This window comes from Haliotis rufescens, unplaced genomic scaffold, assembly GCF_023055435.1.
Source record: "Haliotis rufescens isolate VD_foot unplaced genomic scaffold, xgHalRufe1.0.p SCAF_15, whole genome shotgun sequence".
NCBI classification, from domain to species: Eukaryota; Metazoa; Mollusca; class Gastropoda; order Lepetellida; family Haliotidae; genus Haliotis; species Haliotis rufescens.
Genome location: NW_025963835.1, coordinates 27,868,699 through 27,894,776, shown reverse-complemented (window position 1 = coordinate 27,894,776; position 26,078 = coordinate 27,868,699). Strand labels below are relative to the sequence as shown.

General features: G+C 42.9%; 1 protein-coding gene across 1 annotated transcript in view; it reads right to left on the bottom strand.

Annotated features, from left to right (window-relative positions):
- LOC124140216 (rDNA transcriptional regulator pol5-like) overlaps positions 1-25,627 on the bottom strand; it is a 42,259-nt gene extending 16,632 nt beyond the window's left edge. Inside the window, exons 1-23 of the mRNA XM_046507657.2 lie at positions 25,461-25,627; positions 24,829-24,933; positions 24,349-24,438; positions 22,465-22,536; positions 21,630-21,740; positions 20,621-20,743; positions 20,109-20,201; positions 17,833-17,938; positions 16,995-17,083; positions 16,382-16,474; positions 13,844-13,984; positions 12,895-12,962; positions 11,973-12,129; positions 9,948-10,044; positions 9,429-9,499; positions 7,261-7,320; positions 6,806-6,859; positions 5,837-5,944; positions 4,801-4,858; positions 4,044-4,186; positions 3,398-3,458; positions 2,432-2,640; positions 1,438-1,571 (exon numbers count right to left, since the gene is read on the bottom strand). Of these exons, the coding sequence (XP_046363613.2) occupies positions 1,438-1,571; positions 2,432-2,640; positions 3,398-3,458; positions 4,044-4,186; positions 4,801-4,858; positions 5,837-5,944; positions 6,806-6,859; positions 7,261-7,320; positions 9,429-9,499; positions 9,948-10,044; positions 11,973-12,129; positions 12,895-12,962; positions 13,844-13,984; positions 16,382-16,474; positions 16,995-17,083; positions 17,833-17,938; positions 20,109-20,201; positions 20,621-20,743; positions 21,630-21,740; positions 22,465-22,536; positions 24,349-24,438; positions 24,829-24,933; positions 25,461-25,625 (2,408 nt within the window). The 5' untranslated portion in view covers positions 25,626-25,627. The remainder of the gene's footprint in view (positions 1-1,437; positions 1,572-2,431; positions 2,641-3,397; positions 3,459-4,043; positions 4,187-4,800; positions 4,859-5,836; positions 5,945-6,805; positions 6,860-7,260; positions 7,321-9,428; positions 9,500-9,947; positions 10,045-11,972; positions 12,130-12,894; positions 12,963-13,843; positions 13,985-16,381; positions 16,475-16,994; positions 17,084-17,832; positions 17,939-20,108; positions 20,202-20,620; positions 20,744-21,629; positions 21,741-22,464; positions 22,537-24,348; positions 24,439-24,828; positions 24,934-25,460) is intronic.
- Between the last annotated feature and the right edge of the window lie 451 nt (positions 25,628-26,078).

Sequence of the window (26,078 nt, the reverse complement as noted above, 5' to 3'; positions counted from 1 at the left end):
CACAGGGACTGATACACACACAGCACAGGGACTGATACACACACGCATACAAAGCAGCAATAATTGCACACTGAAGTCTTCAAAATGCATTTTCATTAAACACAATCAAAACATTACAAAAGTTCAGGATTAACAAAGAAGAACATAATTGGCATTATATTTTATTCATTTATCATTTGAATAACATTGTATACTGGTGAGTCAGTGTCTTGTAAGCATGTATATGTAGATCAGCTAGAGCTAAAATGTTTGATATCATACATAGTACAGACAGTAAAATATAGTGTCTTGTTAAGACCAGACAAAAATCAGATTTCCATTATTATTTATTGTCCATGATGATCCCGATTCAAAAGGCACAATGCTTAAAGTATCCGTCCAATCAAATCACTCCCATGAGTGAGAGAAATTGATTGCTAAGTTCAAGATGGGAGAGATTGAGATGGCGACGTCACTTCCACAACAAAACTATTGCAAGGAATGGGTCCAGGGTACTTATCATAACTGAATGGAACAGACCGGAATAATTGTTCATCACTTACAACAGATTTTCTTACATCCTCTGTGTATATTTTATCAAAACTATTCACTGGTTTAAATTCATTCTTTCCATCGCAAAAAATTCCAAAGCACACGTACCACGCCTACATTATAGTTCATTCTGGGAGCACAGGTGGCCCAGTTGTCCAGGGTGCCGCAATTAGTTTTGCATGCATTGGGCATGCCAGAACCTATGATTCCTGGGTTCCAATCCCAGTTCACCCTCATTATATTTCTAGGTTTGTCAGCACCATACTGGTACTTATGGGTTTCACCAAAGTGACACATGTCAGAGACCTGCATCACTTCGGGCTTTCCTCCCACAGTAAGCTGACACGCTATGACATAACTGTTCAAAGCGGCGTTAAAAATAACTCTCACTCACTATTATACTTTCTTTCCATCACAAAAAACAACCATTTCCAAGCACATGTACCCCACATACACTTAAAGGGATACATGGAGTATATATAGGGTAGACAAATCAGGGCTCTTTGTACCTTAGTGGTGTCTAGCCGATGTGACTAACTCAATCTTATAAGAGTGAGTGAGTGAGTTTGGTTTAACGCCGCTTTTAACAGTATTCCAGTCATATCACGGCTTGTCAGCTTAATGTGGGAGAAAAGCCCAAAGAGATGCAGGTCTGAGACGTTTACCACTTCGGTGAAACCCACGAACACGGGTATGCTGCTGACAAACCTAGAAACATAATCAGGGCAAACCGGGATTCGAACCCACAATCATAGTTTTCCGGCGTGCCCAAGGGACGCAACTCTGCACAGAGAATTGCGGCTCCTTAGACGACTGGGCCATCCGTGCCCCCCAATCTTACAAGAAAATACATAGCTATGAAGCAGGTATTAAAAGGCCTGATACTGTCCTGGCAGTCGCACCCACCTGGATTTGAAGAGCAGGATCTGCCGTCGCTTCTCCTTCTCCTCCTGGGAACGCCCTTTCTTCAGGCTCCGGAACACCTCGGCCAGCTTCGAGTCCAACTTCATCATCTCAGAGTCACTGAGGTCAGACTCACTCTGTGATACGAATGATGAAAGAAATGGTCCATAAAAAGAAATGATTTCCTCAACAATTTTCTTTATTGGGCAACATCACATATATACATAAAATACAATGCAAATGAAGTTACAAAACACGAGATTCTTTCATATTACTATCATTACAATGTGTGTCGTGGCAGGGTGGGGCGGGGGGGGGGGGGGGCGTGGCATTGCGTAACGGGGCGGGGCGGGGCAGGGCAGGGCGTGGTGTGGCGTGTGTGTGTGACATAAAAATAGGGGGAGCAAAATATGATACAGTCCTAAGGCCAATCTCATTTTTTTGTATCTATGGAGGAATACACTAGATTTTAAGTTTATACCTCCATAAATTCAAATTCACATAACTTCACAGCCTGCTAATATAATCATTAATGATAACATGTCAATCCTAGCTGGATTGTGTGATATATTTACATTTGAGTGTACTGGAAGTGACCTCTGAACTTGACTACGAGTGCACATGAGCGAGCGGTACGATCAGGTGTTGAACCACACCATCAGCCAGGCCCTTATATTAAAGAGGAGATAGGTTCACACCAAATGGCAGTCCCAGGAAGTTTTATGTAAGTATGCATGTCATCGTATCCCAATTGCGTGGAACGATGCTCATGATGTCAATCACTGGATTGTCTGGTTCAGATTCAATTATTTACAGACCGCCGTCATATAGCTGGACTATTGCTGAGTGCGGCGTTAAACAACAAAAAACAAACAAACATTACACATGTCCCTTGACCGAGACGGGCCATGGACTCCAACACTCCAGAACATGGACACCTCCCTCTAATTCAGCATCCTTGAGCCTGAGGCCTGATTCTGCATTGAAGATGACTCACCTCTTCTTCATCCTCATCTTCGTCGTCTGCTACAGCCGCCTTCCCCAGCGCGACTTTCACCGTCTCCCGCAGCGCCTCATCCACTGTGACTTCAGGCTCCTCATCAGCGCTGCTCTCATCCTCGCTGTCGTCCTCGCTGTTCTCATTGTTGTCGTCTGTCGTCGTCGTCGTGTCGTCTGTCACGGAGTCAGCATCCATCTCCTCTGGAACTGAGATTGTGGTTTCAGTGAGATGGGAGTATAACCCTGATAACATAAACTGCATGATATTTGTAGTTTAACGCTGCACTCAGCAATACTCCAGCAATACGACGACAGTCTGTATCAATCAATTCTGAAGCAGACAGTCTTGGGATATGATGGGCAATGACCCAGGCTGTCTGGATACAATGACATGCAATCAACAAGTCACCAATTCAGACCACCGAATCCATTTCTCTGATGACAGACATAGTGAGTGGGTGAGTGAGTTGGGTTTAACGCCGCTTTCAACATTGTTCCAGTTATATCACGGCGTGTCAGCTTAATGTGGGAGGTAGCCCGAAGTGATGCAGGTGTAAGACATTTACCACTTCGGTGAAACCCACTAGCACGGGTATGGTGCTGACAATCCTAGAAACATAATCGGGGCAAACCGGGATTCGAACCCACAATCATAGGTTTCTGGCGTGCCCAAGGGACACAACTCTGCACAGCAAATCACGGCGCCTTAGACGACTGGGCCACCAATGACCGACATAAGTTGGGGACCTTTTCTAACCTGGACTCCCCAGGGTGAGTTGCATGCTGACACAACTAACTTGTCAACATTAAACCTGTTAATCAGAACAAGAACTATGCAACGATGGAAGATCTTCTCATGCCCACCTGGGGGTCTGTATTGGACATTCAAACCAAAATAAGTCTCAACATACACGTCTCAAAGAAAGCAAGTCCTATAACAGTGGTGGAGGGTTACAATACTCACTGTCATCCTCGAATGCCAGCATATCCTCTTCTTCATCTGCGGTCTTATTTGGCTGCAGTGCCTACAAGGTCAAGGTCAAGGTCATTGTTGGATAGAAAATGAGCTCGAAGCATCTTACATTAGTTTGTCCATGAACAGTTAGTTGGTCTCAAGCCTGCTCTTAACACTATTTCAGTTATATTATGATTTAAGTTGGAAAGTAGTGTCTACTTGCAAGCAAGAAACTGGTGGTGACAGAACTGATGTTATGAGTGTGAAATAATCTTGACTTTGAACCTACATAAAGTGATCTTAGCGCTACGATTATTATAGCTCCCATACACTAACATAGACGTACAACAGTCGTAGCGCTAAAATCGTTTTGTGATAGTGGGCCCACGTCTTGCAAGCTAATGGACAACACTTATTTAATCTCCTCTTACGTATTTCAAAAATATTACAAACGATGAAGAGAATGGAGATTAACTTTCTGCTTCCCTTTTAAATATTATAATGTTACCATTATGGAAAAAAGAGAATACATCAGAACAAGTTGCCACGCCTGTTTAACAAACAAAAGTTTCAGACTGATGGCAGAGACATATTTTCAGTCTAGTCTGACAACAAACGTGTTGTGTATCTAAATAGAACAACAGCAGCTCCTTACAGTGACAATGATGCCGAGAGCCTCCCTGGACAGATTGCTCTGCAGTGCCGTGAAGACAGTGTTGGCGATGACGCGGGTCAGGTTGGACCTCTGTGACATCATACTGACCAGAACCTCTGTGACCACCTCCATCCATGCAGGCTCTGTAAACAGCAGCACAACCGTCTTGAACGTGTGTGTGCATTTGTTTGCCATGTGTAACGCAGTAACAAGCAATGTTTCAGTTATGTGAAGAACAAAACATAAATTCTAAATATATCTAAAAATTGCAAAAGGCCCCAGTTGACAACCTGGTCTTTGTGTGTGCACAGTTTCAAGAAAGAATACCTAATAGTTTTAGAGATAAGGTCCAGACAAACACACCACTAGGAACAGAGTCAAAGTCAAACTTGTTTTGTTGAAAGATACTGAATGTTTTTTTGGTTGTCCACCCCCTTATGAGACTAAGTACAAACTGTTTCCTTGGAAATGGAGAAAAGTAAAAAATGCCAAAAATCTGTAAATAGCAAAAGGAACCACTTCAGGATGTTTGATATATCTGCCAATTTTTGTTGAAAAATATTGAACAATTTTCATGTTATGCTCTGGAAACAAAATGATTACCGAGAGACAAGGCGTCGACCATATCCTGCCTATTATATGCTGGGAGCATTAAAATCCTTGGTGAGCCTCAGAGTTTGAAACTTTCATTGACTTGTGTAGATATATATGATATCAAAAGACATGAAGGTGAGATTCTCTATTCAGCAGAACTCACCATCGTCCTGCTTGACTTTCTTCTTCTGAGTGGCCTTCTCGTAGCAGACGCGAAGGTCCTGGAATAACAGCCGGGACATTACATGACTTGGCAGAGAGTGACCAAACGCATCACTAACCCCTGGCATCAAGAATGGGTGATTAACATGGTTTGTTAGTTACTTAATGTTACGCTCAGCAATATTCCAGTAATATGACATCAACCTGTAAATTATCAAGTCTGGACCAGACAATCCGGTAACTGATATTGTGAGCAACCATCCACATCGACAGGGTACGATGACGCACAATCAATCAAGTCACCAAGTCACAGAGTCTGACCTACCAATCCCATAGGTCGCCTCTTACGTGAGTGAGTGAGTGAGTATGGTTTTACGCCGCTTTTAGCAATATTCCAGCAACATCCCGGCGGGGGACACCAGAAATGGGCTTCACACATTGTACCCATGTCGGGAATCGAACCCGGGTCTTCGGCGTGACAAGCGAACGCTTTAACCACTAGGCTTCCCGACCGCCCTCGCCTCTTACAACTAGGATAGGTTGCTGGGGACAACTTTAACCTTCAATTCCCACAGGGTGGTACAACAATGAACAGGAAGATAGCTAAGAGTTTTGACTTGCCATTGTAGCCACACCCAGGGAATAATATCATATTTCTCAAGAACATCAAATACCATCATGTTTGTTCATTGTTTAAGGCCGCAAGTAGCAATATTCCAGCCATATGACGGCTGTCCGTAAATAATCAAGTCTAGACAAGATAATCCAGTCATTGACATCATGAGCATCGATCCACCCAATTGGGATCGATGACATGCATCAACCAAGTCAGTGAGTCTGAACACCCGATCCCGTTAGACGCCTCTTACGACAAGCATAGTTGCCTTTTATGGCAAGCATGGGTTGCTGAAGACCTATTCTACCCCGGGTCTTCACAGGGGTAAATCCCATAGTAAGTGTTTCGTCATGATTAAAATGGTCAACATTCTTCTGATTGGCACCATGCTGCATGTGAGCTGGGGAGACCCTGGACCTACCTCCATGACTGTCACGACACTCTCAGGCTCGGAGAACAGCAACAGGCCCACGTAGGTGAAGAGCATGAGGAAGGCGTCGTGGTGCGAGATGGACTTCTCTTTCTTCCTCTGTTCAGGAGAGTCAACAACGAGTCAACACTACACACAAGGTACGCCAATATTCAACACATAACAAAATAACTCCAAGTTTAGCTGTTGAGGTGAGGTAAACTGGGATTTAACATCGCGTTAAAGATCATTGCACTTATATAGCGATGTGCATGTTTTAACATGGATACAAACTCCGAGGCGACCAGTCCCTGTTTGATTGCCTTAATGGCGAGCGTCAGGCAGGGTAACAACAACAACCACAACCTCTTAACGTCTTTTGGGCTGGGATCGAACATCCGACCTTCTGCTCTCTGGACAGACGCTCTATCCACTAGACCAGGGAGACTGTCATCTCATACTGAGTCAACATGTAGAGAAGTGACTGCAAGGCACATGTTGCACGAGAAATATTGCCAATGTTATCTGAGCATTTATTGGTCAGGGCATTCGCTGGTTTCTGTCTTGCTAGAACCAGGATGTGTCTCTATTTGTTGGTAAGCAATTGTATTTGTTTGTTTGTTTGTTTGTTTGTTTGTTTGTTGTTTAACGCCAAACTCAGCAATATTTCAGCTATATTACGGCGGTCTGTAAATATTCGAGTCTGGACCAGACAATCCAGTGATTGAAAACATGAGCATCGATCCACACAATTGGGATACGATGACATGCATCAACAAAGTCAGCAAGCTTGACCACCCGATCCCATTAGTCGCCTCTTACGACAAGCATAGTCGCCTTTTACAGTAAAAATAGGTTCCTGAAGACCTATTCTACCCGGTATCTTCACGGGTCGTAAGCAATAGTAAAAAGCAGCCGTATATATTCACGGATGGAGAAACGTAGCCATACAATCATGGAAGTACTTATGATTCAACCCACCTTCTTCTCAATCTGTGCTGCTATTTTCACCACCTCTTCCCAGATCTCCAGAATCTGGAACAATAACACGTAATAAACCCTCGTACTTATACAATACAGAGGAAATCCTCTTGACAAATAACATGTCTAGCTCATCAAATGACCTGACAAAAATGATATTTTCATATGTGCTATTTCACTCCGGTAAGATATTGATTTTCACTTATTCATATAAGTACAGTACATGTATTTCATCACTAAATAACCAATAAAAGACGTATTTGACCCTTCTTCAATGTGCATTCAAAACAAGTTGGTTACTTTCGTTAACAAAATAATTTAGATTGTTAGCTTTAATATTACATTGTTTTATATTCAACGCTGAAGGCTGTCAACGTCTTACTGGGGATTGCCGAACAACATCAGTGTGCAGTATTGCGTCGGTGAAAAGTAATACAGATAGAAACAAGAGTTACCTCCTCCTGAAGACCAGTCTCCAGCTGCAGAGTCACAGAGTCCGGGGACTTGATCAGAGTCTGCAAGAAAACAGTGGGTGAGTCAGTTGGATTTTACACCGCTTTCCAACAATCTCACGGCGGGGAACACCAGAAATGGGCTTCACACATTGTACCCTTGTCAGTACAACAAAAACTGCACCTGGTGAGTGGGTAGTTGGACGTCCATGTGAGTGTGGTGTTTACTGCAGCACTGTTTAACGAGGTGAGGTGAAATGGGGTTTCACGTCGCGTCCAAGATTATTGCACTTATATAGCGACGTGTATGTGTGTGTGTGTGTGTGGCTGCTTGTACTAGTCCGGACTGATGCCAATTTATAGTGCTAGCTCACTGAGATACCATGCCGCAGTTTAACATGAATACCCCACTCAGACACAGTACACTGACTCGGAGCCGACCAGTCCTTGTTTTAGCCCCTTAATGCCGAGCGCCAGACAGGGTAACGACAAGTACAATCTTTTAATGTCTTTTGGTATGACGTGGCTGGGGATCGAACCCCGTACCTCTACCTGGTACCGTCCGGTCGGACACTCTACCATTAGACCATGGAGGTGGTCCACTGTTTAACGAATGACTGGTAGAGTGGAAAAGGGGAGGGGGGTTGTTGTATTTGTTTGTGGGAGAAGTGAGGGAGTAAGTGAGTATGGTTTTACGCCACTTTTAGCAATATTCCTGCAATATCACAGCAAGGGACACCAGAAATTGTACCCATGTCAAGAATCGAACCCAGGGTCTTCGGCGTGACGAGCGAACGCTTTAACCACAAGGCTACCCCAATGCCCAGTTTGCGGAAGGATGGGTTGGTGAATGAGTGGATGGGTTGGAGGGTTGGAGGGTTGGGGAAAAGGTGGGTGCAGAGACAAGACTTGACACTATATTTCACAGTGTGATCATCATTCAATGAAGTAGTTTGACCCAATCAGCCATTTCACAGCTGAGAGTTTGGGAGGCCGCACAGGCTCCACAGCTAAGATGACCAACCTATGTCCATCTTAGCCAGGACCTACAACAAGCATCTGTATTGGGAACCTTTCTTTCTCAGAGGCTGAATCAAGATGAGATTCATCACATACTTGATGACAGATGTCAAAGAAATCATCCTGAAGTTTCCCTCTCATTCAGATACACATAACATATGCTTCCGCGTGTGATTAAATATGTAATTGAGAAATCAGAGAATATGCTGATTCTGGAAGCAGCCGCCAGGAGAACTGAAGGTTCGATCCCCGGCCATGTCATACCAAAAGACATTAAAAGAATGGCACTTGTTACCCTGCCTGGCGCTCGACATTAAGGGGCTAAAACATGGAATGGTCGGCTCGGAGTCAGTATACTGTGTCTGAATGGGGTATTCTCATTGAATCTCACTGAGCTAGCACTATAAACCGGCATCACTCCGGACTAGTACAAGCAGCCCCACCCACCCACCCACTTGAACTTGACATCCAGTTCGTAAACTGGATGTGCAGATTTCGGTTGATTGCAGGATTTGCAAGGTATTGTGTACCGTCAACTTTGCGTCAACAGATATTTTTCAAATCTTTTTATATTTTCAATCAAGCTGCTCACGTGATTTGATATTTTCTCGAAGTATGACCTGTTTTATTACAATATACATCTAGATTATCGATCAGATCATCTTCACTGGGAGTCGCCATTTTGTTTGAAGCAAATGCAAGTGATATGAGAGGTTGGTTGGTTGGTTGGTTGGCTGGTTTGTTGTTTAATGCCGCACTCAGCAATATTCCAGCTATATGACGGCGGTCTGTAAATAACCAAGTCTGGATCAGACAATCCAGTGATTAATATCATGAGCATCGATCCACGCAATTGGGATGGATGACATGCATCAACCAAGTCAGCGAGCCTGACCACCCAATCCCGTTAGTCACCTCTTACAACAAGCATAGTCATCTTTTACGGCAAGCATGGGTTGCTGAAGACCTATTCTACACCGGATCTTCGCGGGAATAAGATTGGTCAATAAGAGGGACATACAATGGACATAACTCGCAATAGCCACTGGTGGCGCTACGATCAAACCCAGGGTGGAAACTTGACTCTTACAGTCAGTACTCCCTTGCCTCGGGAAGATACATGATGGTTCACAGCTGCAGAGCGTACTCACGTCTGTGTACTTGACCACTTCATACACGAGACCCACATAGGACTGGAAGTGCTCGGCCCTGCTGCTCTTCTCTGCAACAAAGCAATACAATGTATCAAGATTACCGTCACTCTGACGCTAAGGACCATGTACCATGTTAACATCGAGATACGAAGTGTGCCACACAGCAATGTGCCATGGTGGGAGTGTTACACAAGTACCTACCTGGGTTCAATGTTGCCAGGGTGGGAGTGTTACACGAGTACCTACCTGGGTTCAATGTTGCCAGGGTGGGAGTGTTACACGAGTACCTACCTGGGTTCAATGTTGCCAGGGTGGGAGTGTTACACGAGTACCTACCTGGGTTCAATGTTGCCAGGGTGGGAGTGTTACACGAGTACCTACCTGGGTTCAATGTTGCCAGGGTGGGAGTGTTACACGAGTACCTACCTGGGTTCAATGTTGCCAGGGTGGGAGTGTTACACGAGTACCTACCTGGGTTCAATGTGGCCATGGTGGGAGTGTTACACGTGTACCTACCTGGGTTCAATGTTGCCAGGGTGTTGAGGGCCTTGTAGAAGTTGGCTCGGAGGCACTGCTTGACTGCATTGTTGGGCTGGTTTGCCAACACCTCACACTGTAAACATATACAAGTAACTCAGAGATCACAAAGTCTCCTTTACTCAGATACAATCCTCTGTGTGTGTAGATCTGAGGGTCCACAGAAGGTTGTGTCACTCCAAACGAAGGATGCTTCGGCTCTTTAGCCAATCAGATGTCAGCTTTGTAAAACAATTCTGCTTCATTTCTTTACCACAGTGATGAATATATTTTGATTTTAGCAAAACGAAAACAAAAAAAATACAGATATACCCTTGACAGTAGACACTACTGCAGGGTTTTTCCTGGACTTACAAAAGTGGAGGCCCAGGGGACCCCAATAATTAATTTTAAGGGTCCTTGCAGGCAGTATGAGGGTCCTGTAAAGTGATGAAATGATGTTGTGAACTGTACGTTTTGATAATTGATTTAGAGCCTGGAATGTTTGTTTGTTTATTTGTTGTTTAACGCCGCACTCAGCAATATTCAAGCTATATGGCGGTGGTCTGTAAATAATCAAGTCTGGACACAACAATTGGGATATCATGAAATGCATAAACCAAGTCAGCGAGCCTGACCACCTGATCTCATTAGTAGCCTTTTACAGCAAGCATGGGTTTCATGAAGACCTATTCTACCCCGGATCTTCACGGGTCGTGACTCTTGAATGATTAATGATCATGTGGCGGTGGTCATGATTGATGAATGAAATGGCAGATACCAATAACTGCTCTTGATGTGCTGCAGGTACAATGAAGTATTGTGCCTCCCTTGGGACGCAGTATGTTATTTTTCTGAGTCCGGTTTCAACATTTGTGTGTACTGGACACACATTTGTGCGTCGTGTCAAACCCTGCTACTGGGTGTAGAGGCCATGGTGCGGCTCAGAAACAACAGGATGTATAAAATATCCAAAACAATAAAACAGCAGGGATTTTGGAACACCCTGATTAAATTCGTTTTCACGATACAGAATCTTTCATACCAACAATCTATAAGCCTTTCCTGTGATTGGCTGATGAGAACGATCACCTGACAATACCTTCTATGGAGGTTGATGCAGAAAAATACCATAGAGTAAAACATTGGATGTTGGTGAGATTGTTGGTGAAGAAATGCATTCCAGGTGATTCCGCGGCATTTGTTTGCATGATCCAGCAATTGCTTTTGCCTTTATGTTTCCATAACCAAAAAAGTGACAGACTTGTTTCCTGGTTGGCTGATAAAAGAGTGGGCGGGGCATTATTGTGTTGGACATGTCACTGATTTCGTATGTTGTTCACGTTTTTTTGTGTATGGGCTGGGACGGATAACTCGGGTACTTGGGTCGAGTGGGTACTGAGTAGGACCTGGGTACCCACATGACTACCCAGATCCGTGGTTAGTCACGTGATTATGTTGTTAAATGGCAAAAATAATCAAGAACTCTGTGGTTACACTAGACCAACAAGGGACTAATGTTCACATTTCTTTCTGACTTTATATGTTTTAGAAAGGATAAAACTTCAGTTTATACCAGTATCTAAATACATTTTGACAGGAGTATGGTCAAATGTTTCCCAGTTGGACATTTTGTACATATCTCTTGAGACCTACAGGGTGTACCTGGGTAGGGTCGGGTAATAGGGGGCGGGAAGCCGGGTAGTAAATTTGGAGCCGTTCCCGCCCTAGTGTGAATAACTAAATAAGCAGTCTGTGTTATTGTTGACTGGTATTCATAAAACTTGACTTCAACATGTATTTTTCCGTTTGAAAAATAAACATTAAAACTGTGTAAATCTGTGTAATCTGATAAAGTCAATTCTAAATCAGATCTCATGACAACCGTTTACTAGAAGTAGGGGAGATAACCTTTCATTCATTAACTCATGTTGGAAATCTAAGATTAAAACTGACTTAAGTGTTCTTCAAACTTATTTCTCTTTACCGATAGACGACTGTTGGCATTAAGTGTGTCAGATTTACCTGAGGTAAAGAGTTGTTTGGACAGGTAACTGTGAAGAAGGATCGCGCCAACAGGAACTGTAGAACAGACAGCCGCCACTTGGGGTCCTTGACCTTGGGTGACGTCAACATGGAGCAGAACTGACTCACAGCCAGCTTCTCCTGACCACCGGGGAACCTGGAGTGAGTGAGTGAGTGAGTGAGTGAGTGAGTGAGTGAGTGAGTGAGTGAGTGAGTGAGTGAGTGAGTGAGTGAGTGAGTGAGTGAGTGAGTGAGTGAGTGTCGGGAGATAAACATTATGTGTCTTCATATTTACTGGAAATTTCATGTGGAACATTTTTTCTCTTGTGACCTTGACCTTTGACTTTGCTGCATATGCCAAAAGAATTCCCAGGGCCGACAGAATAAGAAAATTTCCTCAAAGGTGACCTTGAATGCATTCTGACGTTTGATGTGTTAGGATTTCTGATAAACATGTAAATATGCGGCAACCATGCGTCAGAAACTGACAATGACGTAACCATGTTTCACAAAAAGCTGAACGTTGACCTTGACTAATCCTTTTCATAGCAGGGCCCCACCCTATAAAAGGTATATACGAAGCTTTTAATGATAATGGCATTGAAACTTTTGCAGTTACACAATCTTGTGACCTTGACCTTTGACTTTTTCATGACATGCAAAAAGAATTCCTGAAGGCCATTTGGAAGAAGTCCATGGAAAAGATGAGATGAGTTGGGCTAAATCTTGCATTCAAGGTTATTGCACTTATAGGGCAACATGCATGCATGCTTGCACTTGTCGAACTAATTCCCGTTTTATAGTGCTAGCCCAATGATACAATCCTTGTGTAAGTCATTCGAAAAATCATCGTGTCTTTACTGCGAATGAAGTCGTTACTGCAGCATCAGCAATGTCCAGCCTGACTTGAGCAGGTACTCACGTTCTGTCTGTGCCGTTGATATACGCCATGAGAGACGCTGCATATTGTTTCACTGCCTCTTCGGATATCTGTAACAAGAGAGAAGCCTCAACCATTACTAGGTGTGTCACGATTCACACATGCACTGATGCACTAAGACAAAATCAGAAATAACACAGCAGAGAAAACACGAAATAGGCTTCACACATTGTACCCCATCTTCCCGAGGCAAAGTAGTTAACTGACTATAAAAGTCCAGTTTCCACCCTTGCCGAACTAGGCTGGTATTATGGAGTTATATTTTGGCTGGACTAACGAGTCAATGCATAGTCCAATCAAAATCGTGCACCGAAATCGAAATCCAGTTCGTAAACTGTCGTGCAGATTTCGATCGACTGCAGTATTTGCAAAGCATGTGCACCGCCAACTCGTTGTCAACAGATTTTATTCCAAATCTTTTCATGTTTTTAATCAAGGTGCTCACGTGATTTGATGCATTTCACGATGTAAGACCCGTTTTATCACAATATAGATCTTGATTATAGATCAGATTGTCCTGACTGGGCGCCGCCATTTTGTGTGAAGCAAACGCAAGTGATACAAGAGTTGGAATCTGATTGGTCCATAGGAGAGGATGAGAAGGGACATAACTGGTAATAGCCACTGGTGGCGCTACGATCGGGCCCAGTAATTCCAGCATAGTTCGGCAAGGGTGGAAACTGGACTTTTAAAGTCAGTTCACTCTCTTGCCTCGAAAGATGATTGTACCCTTGTTAGAGTAGAAGCCAGGGCCTCGGCATGAAAAGTGAGAAGCACCTCTAATAACTGGGACAATCCGAGGTATGGGAAGGGGGGTGCCGGTAACATTGTCATAGTTGAGAACATGGTAGGGTGTACTGGTAACATTGTCAGTGTTCATAAGGGAGCTGTGGTCTGTTCACAATGGCTGACATAGGTAGGGGGAACTGACCTTGTGTAGGATGGCGGACACTGTGTGGGTACTGGTAACATTGTCAAAGTTGAGGCTGCTGGGGGCCCTGGTGAAACATTCGAGTACAGCCGTGTCCATGTCTGAGTTTCCTGCTCCCAACTTGCTCAGTAGGCTTCCGACCTGCACAGACCGTTATATCTTTACATACACCAAGTTACACCATCATATACAACATGTTACACCATCGAATACAACATGTTACACCATCATATACACCATGTTACACCATCGTATACAACATGTTACACCATCGTATACACCATGTTACACCATCGTATACACCGTGTTACACCATCGTATACAACATGTTACACCATCGTATACACCATGTTACACCATTGTATACAACATGTTTCACTATCGAATACAATATGTTACACCATCATATACAACATGTTACACTATCGAATACAACATGTTACACCATCATATACAACATGTTACACCATCATATACAACATGTTACACAAACGTATACACCATGTTACACCATCGTATACACCGTGTTACACCATCGTATACACCATGTTACACCATTGTATACAACATGTTACACCATTGTATACAACATGTTTCACTATCGAATACAATATGTTACACCATCACATACAACATGTTACACTATCGAATACAACATGTTACACCATCATATACAACATGTTACACCATCATATACAACATGTTACACCATCTAATACAACATGTTACACCATCGTATACACCATGTTACACCATCGTATACACCATGTTACACCATTGTATACAACATGTTACACTATCGAATACAATATTTTACACCATCATATACAATATGTTACACCATCATATACAACATGTTACACTATCGAATACAACATGTTACACCATCATATACAACATGTTACACCATCATATACAACATGTTACACCATCTAATACACCATGTTACACCATCGTATACACCATCTAATACACCATGTTACACCATGTTACACCATCTAATACAACATGTTACACTATCGTAGACACCATGTTACAACATGTTACAACATCGTATACACCATGTTACACCATCATATACAACATGTTACACCATCGTATACAACATGTTACACCATCGTATACAACATGTTACACCATCATATACACCATGTTACACCATCGTATACAACATGTTACACTATTGTATACACCATGTTACACAAACGTATACACCATGTTACACCATCTAATACAACATGTTACACTATCCTATACACCATGTTACACTATCGAATACAACATGTTACACCATCGAATACAACATGTTACACCATCAAATACAACATGTTACACTATCGAATACACCATGTTACACCATCGAATACAACATGTTACACTATCGAATACAACATGTTACACCATCGATACAACATGTTACACCATCGAATACAACATGTTACACTATTGAATACAACATGTTACACCATCGAATACAACATGTTACACCATCGAATACAACATGTTACACCATCGAATACAACTTGTTACACTATCGAATACAACATGTTACACTATCAAATACAACATGTTACATCATCGAATACAACATGTAACACAATCGTATACAACATGTTACACCATCGTATACACCATGTTACACCATTGTATACACTATGTTACACCATTGTATACAACATGTTACACCATCGTATACAACATGTTACACTATCGTATACAACATGTGACACCATCAAATACAACATGTTACACCATTGTATACATGTTACACTATAGTATACAACACTACCACATCGTATACAAAATGTTACACCATCGAATACAACATGTTACACTATCGTATACAACATGTTACACCACCGAATACAACATTTTACACCATCGAATACAACATGTTACACAATCATATACAACATGTTACACCATCGTATTTATGTAACATAATCGCAAACAACATGTAACACCATTAAAGTGTTACATCACCGTATACTGCATTTACACAATCAAATACAACATGTTACACTATCATTTACATTTGTTACATCAGGTCTTTGTACAGGTCTACTGATCTATTCACTACAGCCTACTGGCAGGTTGTTTTTTTTTGTCTATTTGTTTTTTAACGCCGCAATCAGCAATATTCCAGCTATATGACAGCAGTCTGTAAATAATCAAGTCTGGACCAGACAATCCAGTGACTGACATCATGAGCATCGATTCGCACAATTGGGATCGATGACATGCATCAACCAAATCAGTGAGCCTGACCACCCGATCCCGTGAGTCGCCTCTTATGACAAGCATAACATGGGTTGCTGAAGACCTCTTCTACCCTGGATCTTCACGGCTCCACTGGCAGCTCTTTCTACAGGTCTACTCACTGCGACCTACTGATCTCACTACAGGTCTGTCTACTGATTTACTAACTACGGACTACTGATCTACGGTCTACTGATCTACGGTCTACTGATCTGCAAACTACGGTCTACTGATCTACTAACTACGGTCTACTAATCTACTGTCCATGGTGCTACTCACAATGCTGTGACATGTTGTGTGGGCAGTGCTGTCTTTTCGGGGCAAGTTGAAGACCAACATGTTCATAATAGCTGGGCTTAAGGTCTTCCGCAACTGGAAAATAGATGTCGTTGTTAAATAAACTACAACACACTACAATGTATTGGGTACATCCAAATACCTGATCTCTATCTGGTCAAGGCAACACAAGCGATCCAACACAGACATGTACCTTAGCTGCCGAGGCTTAAAGTTGCCTCTTCAAGCACAGAGCTATGCTCATATGTTTGACGACTGCGTAGGTTCAGGCTGTCCTCTCACTACAGCATCACTTGGTGATCAGTCCTTCATCAAGGAGCACTAACTCTACAGTCTGTCTGTCTGTCTGTCTGACCTGCACTCATAGCCTGGACTACAGCATCACTTGGTGAAGTCGTCCTCTCTCAAAGAGCACTAACTCTACTGTCTGTTTGTGTGTATGTCTGCAATCACAGCCTGGACTACAGCATCACTCTGGGCTGTCCTCCCACAAGGGTTGTTCACCCTACTGTCTGTCTGTCTGTCTGTCTGTCTGTCCTGCACTCACAGGCTGCATTACAGCATCACGCTGGGCTGTCCTCTCTGTCTGTCTCACCTGTGCTGGGTCGGTGATGTTGGGCACCATCTTGAGGTACAGGTGGAGACCCAGGTACTTGTGGCTGTGGCTGCCCTCGAGGAGCTTCACTGCAACCAAACAACACCATCAGTACTGGGAAACAGATCTCCATTGGGGATACCTGAGATATACACTGGGGGAGGGCAGGACAGAGTTCCAGAGAGTGTACGAGTTTAAGAGTAATTTATGAGGAATTAAGTGCCTAAGGGCAAGAGCGCATAAGGGCAAGAGCGCATAAGGGCAAGAGTGAATAAGTGAAAGCGTGCATGAGTTAGGACAAGAGTGAGTAGTTTGGTTTTACGCCGGGGGACACCAGAAATGGGCTTCACACATTGTACCTATGTCGGGAATCGAACCCGGGTCTTTGGCGTGACGAGTTAACGCTTTAACCACTAGGCTACCCGACCGCCCCATTAGGACAAGAGAGTGTGTGATTGTGTCAGGATGATTACAGCTTTACATTCCATTATCAATTTAACAATTATTCACAGAAAGTGTCAGTGATTGAGAGAATGCTGCATAATGTTGCATCAATACTTTATATCTGGCCAGTAGATAATGAAGTCTGGGCCAAAGTAGTTACTAACATCAGTACAATGCTGCACTTAAGCCACGTAACAGTCAGCCATGACACACATTGTGACCATCCAATCATCATTTTAATCGGGTCTCTCAGCGGTATGGAGTAAAGACTTATTCTGACCCGGATTCAGGTGTTTAGCCAGAGGCTGACCTGATGAATGGGCTTGTACACCACGAGACCGAGGATACGTGAGGGTCGGTGTATCTTGACACTTCCACTCTACCCTCTACTTACAGACAATTTGGTTGAAGAATCCCACAACATCATGGCCGCTAGCTGCAAGGTCGTCTACAATGACGTCAAGGATGCTGTGTATAACAGGATGATTTTCGGCAGATTTCTGAAAGAGAATAAAAAGAAACCTGTTAATCTTGGGAGTACTCTTAAAATATGTCTACAGTGAGCCCCTGTTATCCTCACAGCACTGTTATAATACGTCTACAGTGAGCCCCTGTTATCCAGACAGCACTGTTATAATACATCTACAGTAAGCCCCTGTTATACAGACAGCACTGTTATAATACGTCTACAGTGAGCCCGTTATCCAGACAGGACTGTTATAATATGTCTACAGTGAGCCTGTCATCCAGACAGCACTGTTATAATATGTCTACAGTGAGCCCCTGTTATCCAGACAGCACTGTTATAATACGTCTACAGTGAGCCCGTTATCCAGACAGCACTGTTATAATATGTCTACATTGAACCCCTGTTATCCAGACAGCACTGTTATAATACGTCTACAGTGAGCCCCTGTTATCCAGACAGCACTGTTATAATACGTCTACAGTGAGCCCGTTATCCTCACAGCACTGTTATAATACGTCTACAGTGAGCCCCTGTTATCCAGACAGCACTGTTATAATACGTCTACAGTGAGCCCCTGTTATCCAGACAGCACTGTTATAATACGTCTACAGTGAGCCCCTGTTATCCTCACAGCACTGTTATAATACGTCTACAGTGAGCCCCTGTTATCCAGACAGCACTGTTATAATACATCTACAGTTAGCCGCTGTTATCCTCACAGCACTGTTATAATACGTCTACAGTGAGCCCCTGTTATCCAGACAGCACTGTTATAATACGTCTACAGTGAGCCCCTGTTATCCAGACAGCACTGTTATAATACATCTACAGTTAGCCCGTTATCCAGACAGCACTGTCATAATATGCTTACAGTGAGTCTGTTATCCAGACAGCACTGTTGTGATACGTCTACAGTGAGCCCCTGTTATCCAGACAGCACTGTTATAATACGTCTACATTGAACCCGTTATCCAGACAGGACTGTTAAAAACATCTACATTGAACCCGTTATCCAGACAGCACTGTTATAATACGTCTGCAATGAGCCCGTTATCCAGACAGCACTGTTATAATATGTCTACAGTGAGCCCGTTATCCAGACAGCACTGTTATAATACGTCTGCAGTGAGCCCGTTATCCAGACAGCACTGTTATAATATGTCTACATTGAACCCCTGTTATCCAGACAGCACTGTTATAATACGTCTGCAGTGAGCCCGTTATCCAGACAGCACTGTTATAATACGTCTGCAGTGAACACCTATTATCCAGACACCTCTGTTACAATGGGTCTACAGTGAACCCCTTTTATCCAGATGGCTGTTAAAAGACTAGAGTGAACTTGTTATCCAGACAGCACTGTTACAACAAGATGGCTGGAAACTGGAACATCTTGTTGGCCAAAAACATTTAACAAGTCATTCAAGGTTGTTCATCGCACAGCAGGGATGTCATGAAATGCATGGTTCCAACATTTTCTTATCTAACAGGTATCTATCAGACGGTAACATGTATTCATTCATGCGTTGAACAATAAATTGTTTGTTGTTAAACACTGCAGTCAGCAATATTTCAGCTAGTGAGTGAGTGAGTTAATATTTAACGTCACATCGGCAATATTTCAGCCATATCGTGACGCAATATTTCAGCTAAATGATGGCAGACTGTAAATGATATGAGTATGGACCAGAAAAATTGTGTGGCTAAACTTGTGAGCAACGATGACAGGCCATCAACTAAGTCACCAAGTCTGACCACCTGATGCGTTTGGGTGCCTCCTTCAATCAGTAAAGGACCCGTGAAGATTCCGGGGTAGAATAGGTCTTCAGCAACCCATGCTTGCCGTAAAAGGCGACTATGCTTGTCGTAAAAGGCGACTATGCTTGTCGTAAAAGGCGACTAATGGGATCGGGTGGTCAGACTCGCTGACTTGGTTCATGCATGTCATCCATCCCAATTGGGTGGATCGATGCTCATGATATCAATCACTGGATTGTCTGGTCCAGACTCGATTATTTACAGAGCGCCGTCATATAGCTGGAATATTGCTGAGTGCGGCGTTAAACAACAAATCAATCAATCAATGAGTTAAGATTGTGGGGGAACAATTCTAACTCGTAATCCCCAAGGGGTTGTTGTCCAATAAAGCTCAACAAAGGTCCTTATAGCCAGGGACGAGTGACCGGCATGAACATTCTCACCTGCAACACCTGTAGCATGTTGGCATAGTTCTTCTCCCCGAATAACTTCATGCTTCCCCAATGTTTAGTCATAAAAGTCTTGTTCAGTTTCTTCTGTAACAGCAAAAGAATGCATCAAAAGACAGGATAAGACACAGACACACAGAGAGACACACAGAGACACAGACAGGCAGGCAGACAGACACACGCACAGAGGCGCACACACACACACAGAGGCGCACACACACACAGAGGCGCACGCGCACACAGAGGCGCACGCACGCACGCACGCACGCACGCACGCACGCACGCACGCACGCACACACACACACACACACACTAGGAACATAAGATCCTTTCACACCTAAGGGAGGCAACTCTGCACAGCATCTTCGATTGATTCGGCCTCCCCTTATGATACAGCTACAGTGAATAAGCTATACCAGCCTGTATAATCAACTCACTATTAAAACAAACACACAAAGCCATGCTGGGATTTTTCTGCAATTCCCTCCTCGTCACCCAATGCTTACCTTGTGGACCTTGGCTGACCAGTAGACAAGGAGGAGAGTGTTAGGTGAGCAGTCGTCCCAGCCTAGCACCAGATCCGCCTCCAGGTGCGGCCACACCTGCGCTGTGAACACTTCACCTGACACCTGAAACATGCAGGTGTTAAGTCAGCTCTGAACAATCCTCATGAACGTTGTTTAACATCACAATCAGCAATATACCAGCTATATCACACAGTCTGTAAATAACAGTGATTTGAGTTTAGCACCGCTTTGATCAGCATTTCAGTCTTGTCACTGTGTGTCTGTTTGATGGCAGAAAACCCACAGAGATGCACGTCGTAGACTTAGTCTTTAACACTTCGGTAAAACCCACAGAGATGCACGTCTTAGACTTAGTCTTTAACACTTTGGTAAAATCCACAGAGATGCACGTCTTAGACTTAGTCTTTAACACTTCAGTAAAACCCACAGAGATGCACGTCTTAGACTTAGTCTTTAACACTTTGGTAAAACCCACAGAGATGCACGTCGTAGACTTAGTCTTTAACACTTCGGTAAAACCCACAGAGATGCACGTCTTAGACTTAGTCCTTAACACTTCAGTAAAACCCACAGAGATGCACGTCTTAGACTTAGTCTTTAACACTGCGGTAAAATCCACAGAGATGCACGTCTTAGACTTAGTCTTTAACACTTCGGTAAAACCAACAAGTATGGGTATGGTGCTGACAAACCCAGAAACATAATCAGCGTGAATCTGAGATTCAAACCCATGATCACAGGTCTGTGGCATGCCAAATTGTGGCATCATAGTAAACTGGGATGTGAATGGTCAAAAAATGGTCAATTTCTACTCGTTCTTATGATACCTTAACTATTGGGCAGTTTGGCAAGGACTACAGGACTGGTGCCAATTTCTAACGCTGGTGTACACTGATGGACCAAATGTTACATCCCAAGTTAAACACTGTGTGAATCACTCAATGAAGTCAGCAATGTTAAGAAGTCAGGAAGTTATATGTGTGGTCACCTTTGCAACGAGAGAGACCAGTCCCTGATAGCAGATGGGCTGGAGGTAGCTCTTCTGTGTGGAGATGTGTCGCAGATTTTCAACCACCTCCGACACCAGACCGGGCTCACTCTGGAACATGGGCATATACACAAACACTGTAGTCAGAACATCAGATCTTAGACTTGCCACAACACGGTCACTTCTATCTATTGTTTTACAGATACTTCTAGGCCAGAATGCCAAGATAAAGGAAGAAAATCTCAAAACAGTGTATAACTTGTCACAGAAGGTCAGCGCCAATGCATAATTCACTCAAATGAAATGTGTCTGTTTGTTGTTTAACGCCGCACTCAACAATATTCCAGCTATATGATTGTAGTCTGGAAATAATAAAGTCTGGACCAGACAATCCAGTGATTGACATCATGAGCATCGATCCACGCTATTGGGATACGAAGACATGCAACAACCAAGTCAGTGAGCCTGACCACCCAATCCTGTTGGTCGCTCTTTAGACAAGCATAGTCGCCTTTTACGACAAGCATGGTTTCTGACCTGGATCTTCACGGGTGCAAATGAAAAGGGAAATACTTCGTCTTAAACCAAAACTTTCAGAATAGACATACAATAAACTTTTCAGATATTTACCAGTTAAATATTGATCAATATTGTCTTGATCTGAAAACTACCATAGCACATGCTTGAATACCATGTTGTATAAACCCATAGGTGTTTCATGCCATACTGCATTGTGCTACTGTTTGATGCGCTGATCGATGTTCGAACACCCCTTTCCGTACTACCCCATGTTCTGCTAGTGCTACACTGTACAGTGACCCTTTGCCACACCAACCTGAAACAGCTTCCCGGACTGGATGATAGCCAGGAACCCGAAGGCCTTGCCCATGTACACTGCACCAGCTTCCTGTGAAGGTGAAGGTCACATTTAAACAAACGATGCAGTCTAATAATATGCTGTCATTATTCAAGTGGCTGAGGTGAGTCATTTTTACCTTGCGATTCACACTGTCACTTTCACCACTTGCATTCTTACTGTCGACTGTGACTTACATTCTTACTGTCGACTGTGTGACTTACATTCTTACAGTCCACTGTGTGACTTACATTCTTACAGTCCACTGTGTGACTTACATTCTTACTGTACACTGTGTGACTTACATTCTTACTGTCGACTGTGTGACTTACATTCGTACTGTCCACTGTGTGACTTACATTCTTGCTGTCCACTGTGTGACTTACATTCTTGCTGTCCACTGTGTGACTTACATTCTTACTGTCCACTGTGTGACTTACATTCTTACTGTACACTGTGTGACTTACATTCTTACTGTACACTGTGTGACTTACATTCTTACTGTACACTGTGTGACTTACATTCTTACTGCCCACTGTGTGACTTACATTCTTACTGTCCACTGTGTGACTTACATTCTTACTGTCCACTGTGTGACTTACATTCTTACTGTCCACTGTGTGACTTACATTCTTACTGTCCGCTGTGTGACTTACATTCTTACTGTCCGCTGTGTGACTTACATTCTTACTGTCCACTGTGTGACTTACATTCTTACTGTCCACTGTGTGACTTACATTCTTACTGTCCACTGTGTGACTTACATTCTTACTGTCTGCTGTGTGACTTACATTCTTACTGTCCACTGTGTGACTTACATTCTTACTGTCCGCTGTGTGACTTACATTCTTACTGTACACTGTGTGACTTACATTCTTACTGTCCACTGTGTGACTTACATTCTTACAGTCCACTGTGTGACTTACATTCTTACTGTCCACTGTGTGACTTACATTCTTACAGTCCACTGTGTGACTTACATTCTTGCTGTCCACTGTGTGACTTACATTCTTGCTGTCCACTGTGACTTGCATTCTTACTGTCCACTGTGTGACTTACATTCTTACTGTCCACTGTGTGACTTACATTCTTACTGTACACTGTGTGACTTACATTCTTACTGTCCGCTGTGACTTACATTCTTACAGTCCACTGTGTGACTTGCATTCTTACTGTCCACTGTGTGACTTACATTCTTACTGCCCACTGTGTGACTTACATTCTTACTGTCATGCTGTGTGACTTACATTCTTACTGTCCACTGTGTGACTTACATTCTTACTGTCCACTGTGTGACTTACATTCTTACAGTCCACTGTGTGACTTGCATTCTTACTGTCCACTGTGTGACTTACATTCTTACTGCCCACTGTGTGACTTACATTCTTACTGTCCACTGTGTGACTTACATTCTTACTGTACACTGTGTGACTTACATTCTTACTGTCCACTGTGACTTGCATTCTTACTGTCCACTGTGTGACTTACATTCTTACTGTCCACTGTGTGACTTACATTCTTGCTGTCCACTGTGTGACTTGCATTCTTACTGGCCACTGTGTGACTTGCATTCTTACTGTCCACTGTGTGACTTACATTCTCACTGTCCACTGTGTGACTTACATTCTTACTGTACACTGTGTGACTTACATTCTTACTGTACACTGTGTGACTTACATTCTTGCTGTCCACTGTGTGACTTACATTCTTGCTGTCCACTGTGAATTGCATTCTTACTGTCCACTGTGTGACTTACATTCTTACTGTACACTGTGTGACTTACATTCTTGCTGTCCACTGTGACTTGCATTCTTACTGTCCACTGAGTGACTTACATTCTTACTGTCATGCTGTGTGACTTACATTCTTACTGTCATGCTGTGTGACCACCAGGTGCTTGTCAATCCCCTCCAACACCAACTGTCCAGTGACCACTTCGAATACTCGCAGGATCTGACACAAAAAAAATGAAATTCATAATTTCGCAATTCCTCAGTATTTATGAACATAAAAACTTTTTTTTTCTCAAACTTCACTAATTTGCCTGCCAAGGGAACTTAGATTGGAATTTTAGGGACACTATGACACTGTACAAAGTCTTGAATTTGGGTATCTCAACATTTAACTTATGTTGTCTGTTGTTTAACGCCACACTCAGCAATATTCCAGCTATACGACGGCAGTCTCTACATAATCAAATCTTGACCAGACAATCCAGTGATTGGCATCATGAGCATCAATCCACACATTTGGGATACGATGACATGTATCAACCAAGTCAGTGAGTCTGACCACTCAATCTCGTTGGGTTGCTGTAGACCAGTTCTAACCTGGAACATTTACCTGAGTCAGAGCAACTGAGTAACCAAGCCGAGCCCATTTCCGGTTTGATGACAGACCTTTGATTAACCTCTGCAAAGAGTAGCTCAAATCGCTGCATATCTCCGGCTGAAAGGAAAATGGCCCACAATGATTTCAACAAAAAAAGACTGAACCACTTTATTTCTGAGAGACTAGTGAAAATTTAAAGGGACTAGTTGTTTGAGACGGTTCCAACAATCAAGACAAGGCCCTGCTCTCTACTAATGATATACCCAGGCCTTTTTCTTACTACTTCTGGATTGAATCATGCTGGCAGTATCTGGCAACAATATAACTTTGCTTGCAGAAAATTGGAAATGTCAAAAGAAAATGTAAACAATGATACACTTTATTCCACATGGCTTTTAGTCTATCTTTATCTCTACCTACAATAACTTCTATAATTAAGAGCGTCCTCTTTACATTGCATTCAGAGTTAATAACCTAACCGTACTACCACTGGCGCAATATTTCCCTGTCATTATTTACAAACATTCTTATGGTTAATTCAGTCAGACTTACAGCTACAGTAGCTCTAGGCTAGGCCTACCTACTGGGCTTGTTACAGCTGATTAATAGCTGTACGTGTGCATTTTCTTTCAATGTGATCTTACCGTCTTCTGTTGTGTTTGTAAATGTGAAATTAGGAAATTAGTCGCTAATGATCTAGCTTGGTCATTTCCCTCAGCCAGAGTTTTGAAAACTTCCAAAACACTGCTGTCAACACGACCAGTCGAGGCCGCCGTGTGCTCCATGTGCTTCGCCACCATGTTTGACATAAACACCATTGCGCATGACTAACGGAACATGCCTAAGATTGTATTAGTAGTACAACTACAATTATAAGTATCTTTACGATACCAGTTTGATTCGACGTAACTAAAAAGTATCTCACTCGTACAAAAACAGTACGCAATGATTACGAACAAATTATGAGATATTAGTGTTTAGACATCCATAAAACAATAAATAGGAGTTTAATATATTAGATAACTCAAGATAGCAAAATGTAACTTTTATTACGAAAATTGTAAAAAAACCAACATTATTTACCAAATATATACACAATAATGACTGATGTTTATATGTGATAAATAAGTTATCAAGCAGTTGATTCAGTTTGCTTTCATTCCAATAACACAACTTATGAAAGCTTCCTCTCATGCGTAAACTAACCACAGAAGAGCACCCGTCCCCCGAGCTCTGAACAGGTAAAAGCTGAGCTAACTGCA